The sequence below is a fragment of the Osmerus eperlanus genome, chromosome 20 (genome assembly GCF_963692335.1).
Source record: "Osmerus eperlanus chromosome 20, fOsmEpe2.1, whole genome shotgun sequence".
NCBI classification, from domain to species: domain Eukaryota; kingdom Metazoa; phylum Chordata; class Actinopteri; order Osmeriformes; family Osmeridae; genus Osmerus; species Osmerus eperlanus.
Genome location: NC_085037.1, coordinates 5,769,833 through 5,782,616, shown reverse-complemented (window position 1 = coordinate 5,782,616; position 12,784 = coordinate 5,769,833). Strand labels below are relative to the sequence as shown.

Here is a 12,784-nt window from a genome sequence, read left to right as displayed (position 1 = left end):
AACAAATGTAATTGAAATATACAGTGGGCTACAAAACATCACAACAGCTAGATAGACTGTATTTAAAGATCAGTTTTAGAAGCTCAAATCGTGGTGACCAATCAGAATACAACAAATGCAGTCTGCACGAACTATCTTACCCACAATGCTTTGTGTGTGGAATTACAAATAAAACTATGTTTAATTGTCATGAAAATGTATATAAAGATCTGAAAATGAACATATTATCATTATTAAATTAGAATATTGATGTTAAATAACGTATTAAAATACGGCACAATTTTCATTCTCACCGTAACTGGTAACTATGTTCCTACACATGCAGTCACTGGAATGTACCACGAAGTGTTAAAAAGGGCTTCTGCCATGTTTGGCACAGGGAGTGTGGGGGAATACCACTCTTCTTGCGGAATCGATATCAAGAGATTTCGGAAGCATAATTTTTGAGAAACGGGGCTGCTGGTGATCGTAATAAGTCCTGGCGCCCCACACGATACTGTAGAATATTAATCAATAATCCAGAAGGCAATGTATCATCATCATATAATCTCTTTCGTGTTGTACATGTTATCAAAACACCTGTGATCATGATTCCTTTGAAACCTGTATTTATTTTGTCATATAATTTAGTGAAATGTATTTCGGGACAGATAGTTTAGGTTGGAAGTCGTCTGCACTCTACTAACTAGCAAACTAGTCTACTATTTGTGCAGGAAGTGTAATCGTACAAACTGCGCATGCTCAGCGGCTTCTCAGAATGTAGGGATGGGCCCGACTTCGTAAATAGGGTAAGGAGAATCATTTCGATTACATTATCATTGCTTATCTTTTCGTTTTACGATGACAAATATTTATTACTTGATGGATTGTCGATCTTCCATCAAATTAAACTATTTTGTAAAGCGATGAGAGCCAGGCTCAGGGAATGGCGGGGCAACGCTGTCGTCGCGCTGTTGTTTGTCTGTACGTGCTGCCGCACTGGGAGACGTCATTTTTAGGGGGAACGGAGAAAAGAAAAAGCATACGACGAAGGGACGTACAGTTCAGAAACAAGCGGCACGTAACCGTCACGCCGTAAATATAAAGGTTGCTAGCCGGCAGGTCTTGTTCCAGACAGTCTAAATCACGAAGCTTCCAGTAACACATTAATTTGGCGTTGCGAGACAGCTAGCTCATTTGCGCCAATTCACCGTATCTCGACTGTAATCATCGCGTGTTATGTGTTGAACCTCAACATTAAAACAAAACAATGCTGGAACATAGCTTTTCCGGCTTTAGCTGAAGTTACACTTATAGCCGTCTTGCTACCTAGCTTCATACATTCCATATACCTTGCTATAGCCTATAATGGAGTAGTTTAGCATGAGAGGCTATGTCGCAGCTACACTAAGAAAGGAAGGCAGCTGAGAGCCTGGAAATGCAACAATTCCATACTAGCTCTTAGTGAATAGATGACTTGGATAACTAGATAGATAACCAGCCCGTCGAAAGGATAGCAATGAGTTGTTCTACCATGACAAAATCTTACCATGCACAACTAGCTTGGGGAACAAATAATAACGTTTGTCATGATCAAAAATAAAAGGTCTATAGAATGTTGATGGGTTATACCCATGTGTGTATTCCATCCACTGCCTAAGCTCTGTCTTGCATGAAACGTTGACTGACCACACTGCCTGAGCAAATTGTAAAAAAAACTAAAAAACATGCAGAATTTAAATGAGCTAATAAGCAATGTCACCATGAATTTTTTCCCTCCCTGTTAGTGTACTGGGAGCGGCCAGGAGATGGCAGACACAGAGGTTACAGTGTCCATGGGGGATGTTGTGATGGTGAAGGGTACAGAGGAGGAGGATGACCCCGATGACCCCAGTAGAACACAGGTCATCCTGCAGCTCCAACCAATCACACCTGGGTATGTAGAGGATACCCTTTTCATGTATTACTCAGGCGTTGTATTTGCGATGAGTAGGCCTACTACCACACAAACCACATCAGTGAAGGCACTCTGAACTCCTTGAACGCAGACTGCTGCGAGTCGGCCTTCACAGGGAAGGTCCACTTCATGAACGTGCAGTGTGTTCTCTTACAGGATGGATGAGGAATCTGCAGAGACAGAAGCAGCTGTCGTGGCAGTTGGAGCGCACTCTGGTTAGTCAGCACGTTCAACTCGAGCCTTAGCACGCACATTCCGAATCCTTCGTTTCCCACCTGCAGAGCCTATCTCCCTCTACTTCTCCTTCGCTTACTCCTCTTTGAATACCGTGTGTGTGTGTGTGTGTCCGTCTGTCTCTCTTCGAAGACGAAACCACAGTAGAAGGGGAGGAGGTTGAGTTGGGATATCCAATCACATGTGGAGAGAGCAAGGCTGTTCTGCTGATCAAGAAATTTGTATGCCCTGGAATCAATGTCAAATGTGTAAAGGTATGTGCCGGATAGGACGCTGGATCGGGTTAACGCACGGAGACGCGAGCAATTACAAGTTGTTTCCTCCTTCCTCTGTCTTTACCATGTTCCTCTTACAGTATGAGGACCAGCTGATCAGCCCCAAGCAGTTTGTGCACATGTCTGGTAAAGCCACATTGAAGGACTGGAAGAGGGCAATCAGGATGGGCGGGGTCATGCTCAGGTGAGGAGCCAGCTCTGGCATATTCCTAGCCCGTGGCTGACTGTAGAATCAGTCACGATTCACTGGAGCCCCTATAAGCCCCTTGATCATGCTGTACTGCATTTTATGTATTTATATTGTATTGTAATATTTTTTGCCTGGACCCCAGGAAGAATAGTCTCCACCATGGTGTAGACTAATGGGGATCCTTAATAAATAAATAAATAAATAAGGATCCTCTGGTTCCCCCCGGTCGTCCTGTCTAAATGCCCCGTCTCCTCCAGAAAAATGATGGACTCGGGACAGCTGGACTTCTACGACCACAGCAGCCTTTGCACCAACACGTGTCGCAGCACCAAGTTTGACCTTCTGATCAACAACACCAAGTTTCCTCCCGACGGCAGCGGCGTGACCACGCCCACCTCTTCCCAAGGTGAGACCGGTCACCCGTACTCCTCCAGGCGGGCACAGGAGTCCCGTTACGGTCACTGTGGTCGTTAAGCACAGTTTAAGTCTGAAGCCTGTAAGAAAAAGTATGTGATGACTGATACAGCTTTACTCCGTACATTTTTTTGTTCGTTTACATGCAGCCTCGCATTCGAGTTGTTACATGACACCTGTAGCTACTAATGCACACACATGACTGGTTTGCGAGACAACAAGTTGATACTCCAGATGAATATACAGAATGATCTGCCCCTCCCTACCCCTCTTGGAACTGCAGCACAGATAGTCATAGGAAACGGTGGACAGGTGGCGCTGGGAGACGACAGGACCGACGTCCTGAGTGGTGCTATGGAGTGGAGCTCCGCCAGCCTGGCTCTGGAGGCGGCAGAGAAGAAAGAGACCAGCGAGATCTCAGGTGAGCTCCCAGAATGCCCCACCCCCTCAGTGACCCCCGGGTGTCCCTCGGCGCGTCCCTTCCCCGCGTCGACGCAACCATGACGACAACAAAAAAATCCCCCCGTCGACTGTTTTTTTTCTTCCAGAGGAGACGCTGAACTTCTGGAAGGGCATTGTAGATGTGGGTCTGATGGGGGAGGTGGTGACCAACATCAGCACGGAGCTGCTGGAGATGCTGAAGGGCGTGCAGCTACGCAGCGAACAGGCAGCCGTCCAGGACTCTGGTGGGTGGTCCTACACACCTCGGCAGTGAGGCACGGGGCACACCGCATTGTGGTCCGAATCGCTCATCATCAGAACCGTTACACCATTCCTCTGCTAGTCACATAACCGTGCCTGAACCTCCCATTATGTAAAAAAAAAAGGAGGCCAGTTATTTAGGTATGTTCTTTGACAAGTTATTGACAGATTGAGGAAAGTATCATGGCTCAGAGTCATCATGCCTGCGTCTCTCATTCAGTACGGTTTCCCTTGTTTCTTTTTCTCCCAGTGATGTTGATCTGTTGACCTTTGCCGCGCGCTGCTGTTATCAGTCGAACTGACTTTTCGACCGATTGTTCACTGATCTCAGATTCCTGTCTGGTGGAGGTGGCCGTGCTCAGTAACCTGGCGCAGGTGTTCGGCCTGCTCGACAACGTCAAGCGGATCGTGGAGAAACGCCGGCAGCAAACGGACCCGAGCCAGGAACAGGTCCTCCACACCCTCGACAGTAAGTAGGCGGGAGGAGATCTCTAGACTCACCACTCCCAATATCACCGTTATCTGATATGACCAAAAAATATGACTTAGAAGCAAACATGGAATGAACACACAACAGCAGCCCGAAGGCTGTTCTAGATACAGGCGGTTAAAGGTCTAGGAGATGGGGGGGGGGGTATGTGTGCTAGTACATTGCTAATTTAGCTCAGGTCAGGCAGTGTATCATCTCTCGAGTGAATCCTGGAACCTGATTTGCTCAGATCTGGAGCAGCAGTTGGAGGAGCAGAAGAAACAGCAGCAGGCCAGGGTTCTGCTGTCCAACCCGCCGCCCGTCAACAACGTAGGCCAGGCGTCAGGGGGCACCGCCAAACGGCAGGCCAAACGGCCCCGTCTCCAGCGGCCGGCCTCCACCGCACTCCTCACCTCCACCGTCACCCAGCCGGCCACCCTGCAGCCCCAGCAGTTCACGGTCCTCTCCCCCATCACCATCTCCTCCATGGGCCAGCCCTTCACCATGGCTGGCCTGCCCATCGCCACCCTGGCCCAGTCTCCCAACACCGTCACCCTGCACACCATCCCTGCCAACACCCAGCTCTTCACCCGCTACATGGTGGGGGGCACAGACGGCAAGACGGAAACCTTCACACTCCACCCGTCCTCCGGGCTCACTCTGGTGGGCACCACCATGCAGGACCCCAGCCAGCTGGGCACGATGGTCAGCCCCATGGAGCTGGTGCAGCTGACCCAGCAGGCCTCGGGCGTGGAGGGGGACGTGATGGGCGGGACGGTCCTGGTGCAGGAGGGGGAGGTGGACGAGGGCCAAGGACACACGGTGATCGAGATAGACCCGGCTCCTGGAGAGCAGGCCATGGGGGTGATGGAGCTGCAGCTGGCTGGGGAGGCTGGTGGGGAGGGGGCCACCATGGTGGTCCAAGGGGGGATGGAGATGGCCACCGGGGGGGAGGGCGAGGTGGTGGAGGGGGAGTCGGAGGAGACGCAGGGGCACATGGAGGGCCAGACCGGGGCAGAGGGTGTCCAGGGACTGCAGTTGGATGCCAATGGACAGTTGTCAGGTCTCCGTATCATGGTGATCGAGGAGGGGACTCAGGTAGAAGACAAGGATAAATGAGAAAAAAAACCTTACCCCCACCCCCACCCACCCACAACCGCAGGGATGAACTGAACACTGGTAGACTCACAGCATGGAGCTGCCTCAGACTTGGCTTGGGATGGCCTCTTTGCTGTGGTCCTTCATAGGGGTGTCCTTTATTTCAGTTTTGCAGCTCTGTAGATTTTTATTATTATTATTATTGTTCTAAAACAATATAACATTGCAGCCAGGCACAGGATCTTACATGCAATCAAATGAACAACTTCAACGTGAAGACACCAGAATGCACTATTAGTCAGAAAGCCCTTGGCCGAGGCAGGGTTAGCAGTTTGGTTGATAGATCACAGCTGGCTGTCTCTCATGGTCCTGGCCTGGTGGGGGCATCCCAGCACCACCGTGGATCTGAGGTCAAGAGGAATTGCACTGTCCAAGTTGTGCATACGTTATAATGTGTTTTTGCACTGTGTGTAGAACTACAGATTTACTTCTGGGAACATAGCAACACTGTATTACGACTGTTTGCTCCCCACACCCTTGTTAGAAAAGAGTGTTCCGAGTCCCCCTTTTGCAGCTTTGTACTGCACCGCTTTTAACACGACATGGAAAAGAAAAGAATTCAAGGTACTCACTGTTCGATACCGAGGGAGTCATCTCTGTTTTCTTCTTTTCACAAACATATTTTGTTATTTTGTTTACTTCTTTTGAAGGTTGCTTCTTTACTGTTTTTGAATGAATATGCAAGCTCTGTTTTAGACAAAACAATTTACTGCTTCGCTGCCCCCCTTAGATTGTGTTTATTTCAGATTTTTTTTCCCTCACATTGTATATACACAGTATTATAGATAGAAAAGGACCTACTCACTTGTTGTTAGTCAGTCCCAGTCTGATGTTTAATGTTCAGCCAAGTTTACCCTCATATGGACACGCCCTAGATCAAAAGGAAAAACAAACTCTGTATTTTTTTACCCAAATGCACCTACAATATTGACTTTAGGGTCAATAGGGTGCTTTTCAATGCCTTGAATTAACAGATGAGGGTATTTGCATACAGACTTTGTAATGTGTTTCAATATCAATAAAAAAGTTATTTGGTCAAGTGTTGTTCTTGCTTCCTTCTACCACCAGAGGGAAGTATATGCACCCTGCATTTTATTTTTCGGTTTACCTGGAAGTCAAGGATGGTGGCAGAATAAATATGGAGGAAAAGCCTGTCTGTCTGAACCTTAATCTCCATGTTGTGGCCTGTCAGGCCTCCTGCGGTGTGTGGTGTAATCTGCAGTCTTATGGGTGGAACCGCTGATCTGAGGCCTTGTCATCAAGGCTGAGTTGTGACGACAGGGCGCCGTGGCTCGTCGTTTATTCGAACCCATTTTTTCTTCTGGCTTTCTCAGATGTGAGATGGAGGTTATATTATCCGCCCACACACCGACAGACTACACGCACACCAGCCGCAGGTACACGAGGTACACAAACATCTGGCACACAAGCAAAAGGTCCTTGTGTGGGCCAAAGGACATTCTTTGTACTGGTTTAACAAGGGACTGTTGCCGCTAGTACTGTAGCAGAGAGAGGTGGGTGGGTTGACAGGTGACTTCCATGAGTCAGGGGGAGGTGATGGCAAACACGTAAAATGAGCCCATCCCCATGCTGTTGGGATTGATTGATGACAGTCAGTCACGGTGTCAGCCGTCACGTTGAGGGTTGAATGGTGTTTGACAGCGTCAGCCGATAGTATTGACAGGGAATAAACATATTTGATGATAGATTATAAATACTTTATAAAGCAAGTACATGTCATACCTTTCCAAACAACTGCACCAGCCTACTTTTCAAAGAGAAGCTGCTTTAGTGCACGACATCCGTGCCCAAGCACTGAGCTACTTTCTGCCATAGCTCACTGCTATGCATCGAAATGGCCCTCTTTTAAAAAAATTGCTTGTGGGTATAACTCAGTGGTTGTGAGTGATTGAATGCACATTTGGAGGTCCCAGCTTCACATCCCTCTCTGTACATTACTTGGGATTAAAGAGTCTTCGAAATAAATACAAACGTTAAGAAATCAGTACATTTGTGAAGGTACATTTTTCCAAAGCAGCCCACGCCAGAGATTGTGTTATGTTGTGTTGCTATGGGAAGATAAGCAGAAGAAACACCATTTCTTTAAAATACATATTTTTATGTCAGTGTTGTCACCTTTCAAATCTCTCTAAATGTCTAATGACAGACTTTAAAACATCTTTAATATTTAGACTTAACTGCCGGTGAACCGTCAGACGATCATGGTGACAGTTGGCACAAGGCTTTCTTTTAGATTTTTCACAGCAGGACATATTTCCACAGACAGACAATCCCAAATTCCCTAAAAGGATTAACTCTACTTGATGATACAGTGTGCACATGTTTGTTGTCACTGACTAGGAGGCAAAAAAAGTGAGTTGAGGTGTTGAGTCATGTGTTATACTGTAGCCTGCTAAAGAACCCACTCAAACTAGCTGGAACAGCATGACAGGGGCATGAGGAGGTAAATCGGGCTCAGATGACCTTGTTTCTGTGATCGCCAAAGCAGTGGTGAATCATCACCAGGGTTTTGACGAGAACGGACACAATGCTGGCAGTACCCTGCCACCCTGCGCCACTCTGTGCCAGCCATGCTGGCATGCAAAGACAAGTCAAGCTACTTGTGACAGAGGGTGTGAATTTCCTATTGGGAGTTTGACAAGTGGAAAAAGGAGACAGGAAGAGAGGTAGGCAGGAAGGGAGAGACAGAGGGAGAGAGTTAGAGAGATAGACAGGGGTGTGAACTCTATCAGTCACCAGGGACGATAGGAGAGTTCTTGTTTACACACAGTCGGGGCGATTGGCGAGCGATTGAGCCACGGATCGTCACCTTGTCTGTCATGGCGACGGCCTATCTCCCTCTTCTTATCTCTGCCATAGACAGCAGCCCGCTCTCAAAGAGAATGGCTAGAGCTTCTTTTGCAACTGATCCCCATAAATCATCCCTTTTCTCATCCCTCCATTTTATCCTTCCTCTATCCTCCTCCTTTTCCAGGTGGAAGGTTTAAATTATTCTTCTGCTTATCTCCCGTGTGACCCTGACACCCTCACAATTCTTGAAAGATACTATACCAAGAATGAATAAGAAACGTTTTTTTCTTCTTCTAAATTTGAACCTTGGGTCAGAACTGAACATATGTGATCTTTGAAACACAATCAACAATCTGAGTCATTTACTCATATTGTTCAGCCGAACAATGGACATCAGTCTCACTTGCAATACATGTATCTCTTGCCTAGTAGATATTCAATCAAAGCCATTCAAAATTCTTTGAATGGATATTCAAAAAGTTCTTTGGTTCATTGAGCTTGAATATAGTGGTGCCATCTGCATATTTTTTTGTGGATCTTTTTTTACTAAAAGCCTGACAAGAGAATACAAAATCAGTGTAGGATGTTTAATGGCCATGACTCATAACCCCTCATCCACTCTGCAAAGAAAGTGCAGACCACCATGGAAGTTGAACTTAACATCAAAATAACATTTTAGATTGTTAGACTGTGCATGGTCTTTGCACTCATTTTGATCTGTGTTTGATGTACAAACAGGAAGCTTGTTAACGCTGATCGACCGACGCTGATTTAATGAAAGGAAGTAAAGCACTAAAATTAATGTGCAGGGGATGATGAGGGACTTTGAGAGGTTGGGGGCCAAACGAGCCCTGGACTAAGAGGAATGCATTACTGTTGGAGATGTAAAGGCCACAGCTGCTGTGCTGGAGAGATGATGGACAGTTATTCTGAGCTGAAGCTTCAAAGACCGGGGGGGGCAGGGGGGTGAGAAGAGGAGAGAGACAAGGAGAGAAAGAGACAGTGAGACCGAGTCAGAGAGAGAGGGAGACAGACAGACAGAGATAGACAGACCGAAACAGGAAAGAGATAGAGAGAGTTTAAAAATGAAGGAATGCTTTTGTTGGGAGTTTGAGTAGTAACCAGATAGATGAGTGACTAAGACGAGGATTTCAAAAGAGGAGCTGCGGGACTTGCCTACTTCTTCCGTTAAAATGTTGGAGATAAACTGTTATCGCTCTACAGAGAGAAACTTGCTATTTAAATGGGAAATTATCATTTTAAATTATGTGCTTTGTGGAGCTGGTCTAGATAATGTAGACATGCACATAGATAGAATAGGGGGGGGTAAGAAGAAGTTAGAGCAACTGACAAAACACAAAGTCGCATCAGACTTGACTCTGACCTGATTGGTTGGAAGGAAAATGGGTGAGTGAGTGAGTTTGGCTTGTTGGAATTCTATGTGGGTGTGTGTTTGTGGTGTGTGCGGATGCTATTCACACACTACATTATCATTCTGTAAGCACAATTGTGGCTGTTGCTAATGATTGCTGTTTTATAATAACCACTAATTGCAATGCACTATGTAACCCTCGCAACCTCCCCAGTGCATGCAGAACCTGGACCAAAGCTTATCATGTAAAATAAACATAGTTAGTGGTATTGCTCCCTCATGAGGTCAATTTTGCTGCAAGGTGCTGTTTAGAACGATAAGGCAAAGAGGGACAATCAACACCCCCCCTTTTTACAGCTTATCAGTCTGCTGGAGGGCTCCCTGGACCCAGGTAGCTGGGTAGACTGAGCTGGCTGAGGAGATATCTGTATTCCACCCCACAGTCTGAGCTCCATGGCCCGGTACCTGTTTAATATGGACCTGTTGTCGCCTCCCTCCATTACCAGGTGATGCTAAGTTCATTCTCTGCATGTTTTTATCGAGGCCCCCTAGGGTCACATGTAATTGCTCGGCGCTGATGAGAACTGCATGGCTCAGAGTACCATCTCACACTGTGATTACGCCGCGCAAGCGAGGGGAGGAACCCGGGATAGAAAGAAATATCCAACTCATGTCATCAGGGTGGGTGAGAGTTTCTGGCCTCTCCTGCTTCTACAAAGCCGAGCCAGCTTGAAATTGTCTGACATAAGACCAGAAGTCCCTGGCATTAGGAGACTTAAGCTCCTAATCCCCACACGGTGGATGATTCAGGTGAACGTTTGACATTTGAAACATTTCTTGCTGTGTATGTTTCTAAACTAGTGTGGGGGCTGAGGATTTCTGTGTGCTGAAGTTGGGCTGGAATCACGCAGTACCTTCTGCCAATTCGAACAATGGGAGTAACAGTTGTCTGTTTATGCATGCTTGTGTGTTTTGGGGAAGATGTGTGTGTGTATATGTGTGTGTGTGTGGGTGGGAGAAAAGTTTGTGTGCTTGTGTGTCTTTCCAGTGTGTATATTGTGATGTTTGCCTACGTGGGGAGACACAGATTAAAAGGAAGATGTGGGTGGCAGCCTTGCCCAGATTCTGACAAGTCTCCGTTCTTCTGGATATGAAAATAAATGCTGACGAGGGGGGAAGCGGCAGGGCGGCACGGGTGTCAGCCAGAGAGAGATGGCTCCTCGGTCTGACAGGCCGACGCGCCTGGTTTGCATTGAGATGCAGAACGCAACCCAGTGCCCCGACCCACCCACCTCCCTCCCTCCCTGTTCTCTCAGCTCTGCTGACAGGGGGAGGGGGACTGGGGGACACGTGGGCCTCCCAGACACAGCAAAATGTCCCATATCAGTATTTCGGTGTGACTATTGCTGATAGTGCTCCTCCACTGTCTCACCTCTCCACAGACTTCTACTCGGCTCCACCTCACTTTGCACTGTCACTGCACTGTCCTCTGACACCCGGTCCTTCGCCAGGGGCTGTTTTTCCCCTCACATTCTTTGCAGACTCAGAGAGCGCAGATATACTGAGCATAAGCAGTGATGTTGCTGGCAGTTACTTTCTTTTCGTATGCCCTTAGGCTCCAGCTTGCTGCTGAAAGATGACATTTAATTAAAAACGAAAAGTAAAGCACAAAGGAATTGCATGACCTTGGCGATCTTAACAAATTTGCAGTGATTTATGAAACAATACTTTAGCTGTAAATTATGGCCATTATAAAGGGTTTTCTGGAAACAAATGTTTCCAGATGCATTTCTGTAGTATATATTTAGTTAACAGAAAGACTTTCTTTGTTAAATTGATTTTATGTCCTCAAGCAACCCATATTTGTTGGAAAATTGATTTGGATAGAATTACAACAACATAATTGCACTTGTAGATAAATGATTTCTGAGATTTGGCAAGCATTATTTTATTCTGTTTGTGTTCTGCCTCAAGGTTATTAAGAATTAATTGACTATTACCATCGTTTATACATTGCCTGCAGCTAATTAAGTATAAGAATAACCCTGCATACAATGTCCTGATCTTTCATCTACACTCATATCTATGGTAATGTTTGTGAGTCATGCCCTGCCTGCACATAAAGAAAGCCTACAGCATTCTCTGGAGAACTTTGTCACTTTGTATCCAAACTTCTTGGGTAAGGCTCTTTCTCATTCAGTGTCCAATTGGTAACTTTGCATTTTACTTCGCTTTTATAGTTAGTTTTTCTGCTAGGATCCTGCATATGTTGCCATATGCTGATGCTTTCTTAATTAAATAAATGCTAGCTGATAATGTCAGTGCATGAAAAATGGGATAGAAAAACATTTCTGATTTGTTTGTCTTAAAACAAACTGCTTGATTTGCATTCCACACACTCAATGGTCCTCCACAGTGAAGGCAACAAAGACGAAGAACACAAAGTAAATGCTTTCTTAAATCAAAACCATCTTATCTTCACACTCTGTTTCAAAATTGCTAAGATAACTTGCTGTGTTTTACAACATCAAACGTAATGTTTGCAAATCTGTCTGCACTCAAGCCAGCTGCCAAGACCCACCATCCCTGTCCATAAACTGGTGGCTACCTATCTATCTATCTATCTATCTATCTATCTATCTATCTATCTATCTATCTATCTATCTGTCTGTCTGTCTGTATGTATGTATGTATGTATGTATGTATGTATGTATGTATGTATGTATGTAAATTGATAGCAGTACTATATATTTTATTTAATTCTAATTCCACTTACTACTGCTAGTCTATGTACCCTTAGTATAGATAGTCCACATATTTAAATTTTAGGTTCCTATATGTTTATTGTGTGCACCTTCCTGCCAAAGCAAATTCCTTGTCTGTGCAAACTTTCATGGCGAATAAATCCCATTCTGATTCTGATTCTGATGTATGTATGTCTGACTGAGACCTGCAGATGATGAAATTAGATGAGTTGATAAATAGACAGTCACAGAAAAAAAGGGAGACACAAACTGCACCCCAATATGTTAACGTTCACGATATTATTCACACACACATGCTTTCGTATCATAGGCACTTTCTTTTCCAGAGTAAAATATTCCGGAGTTCCGTGGGCTGTTTTTAGAATCCCCACCTGGGGGCGCCGTGGGCCTGTAAGCAAGCGCCCATCCTTGCTTTAGTGCAAAGTAAGTGTGGCATTACAGTAAAAGCTCTTTTTGAA

At 45.8% G+C, this 12,784-nt stretch overlaps 1 protein-coding gene and 1 non-coding gene across 4 annotated transcripts; both read left to right on the top strand.

Moving 5' to 3' along the window:
• The first annotated feature begins 350 nt into the window (after positions 1–350).
• On the top strand, positions 351–489 carry LOC134007102 (U11 spliceosomal RNA). Its single transcript, XR_009928005.1, has one exon. It is a non-coding gene; the product is annotated as a U11 spliceosomal RNA (small nuclear RNA).
• Positions 490–614: 125 nt separating this feature from the next.
• On the top strand, positions 615–6,417 carry gmeb1 (glucocorticoid modulatory element binding protein 1). 3 transcript variants are annotated; one of them, XM_062445619.1, is made up of 10 exons: positions 615–788; positions 1,767–1,915; positions 2,078–2,151; positions 2,303–2,424; positions 2,526–2,629; positions 2,893–3,041; positions 3,333–3,470; positions 3,598–3,735; positions 4,083–4,220; positions 4,471–6,417. In XM_062445619.1, exons 1-10 carry the CDS (start codon positions 738–740, stop codon positions 5,337–5,339), a joined length of 1,932 nt encoding a protein of 643 aa, XP_062301603.1. In that variant the 5' UTR covers positions 615–737; the 3' UTR covers positions 5,340–6,417. The 3 variants fall into 3 exon arrangements, with proteins under 3 accessions (XP_062301603.1, XP_062301604.1, XP_062301605.1); XM_062445620.1 differs by having other exon boundaries at positions 620–788; positions 2,093–2,151; XM_062445621.1 differs by lacking the exon at positions 615–788 and adding an exon at positions 866–1,086.
• The last annotated feature ends 6,367 nt before the right edge of the window (positions 6,418–12,784 follow it).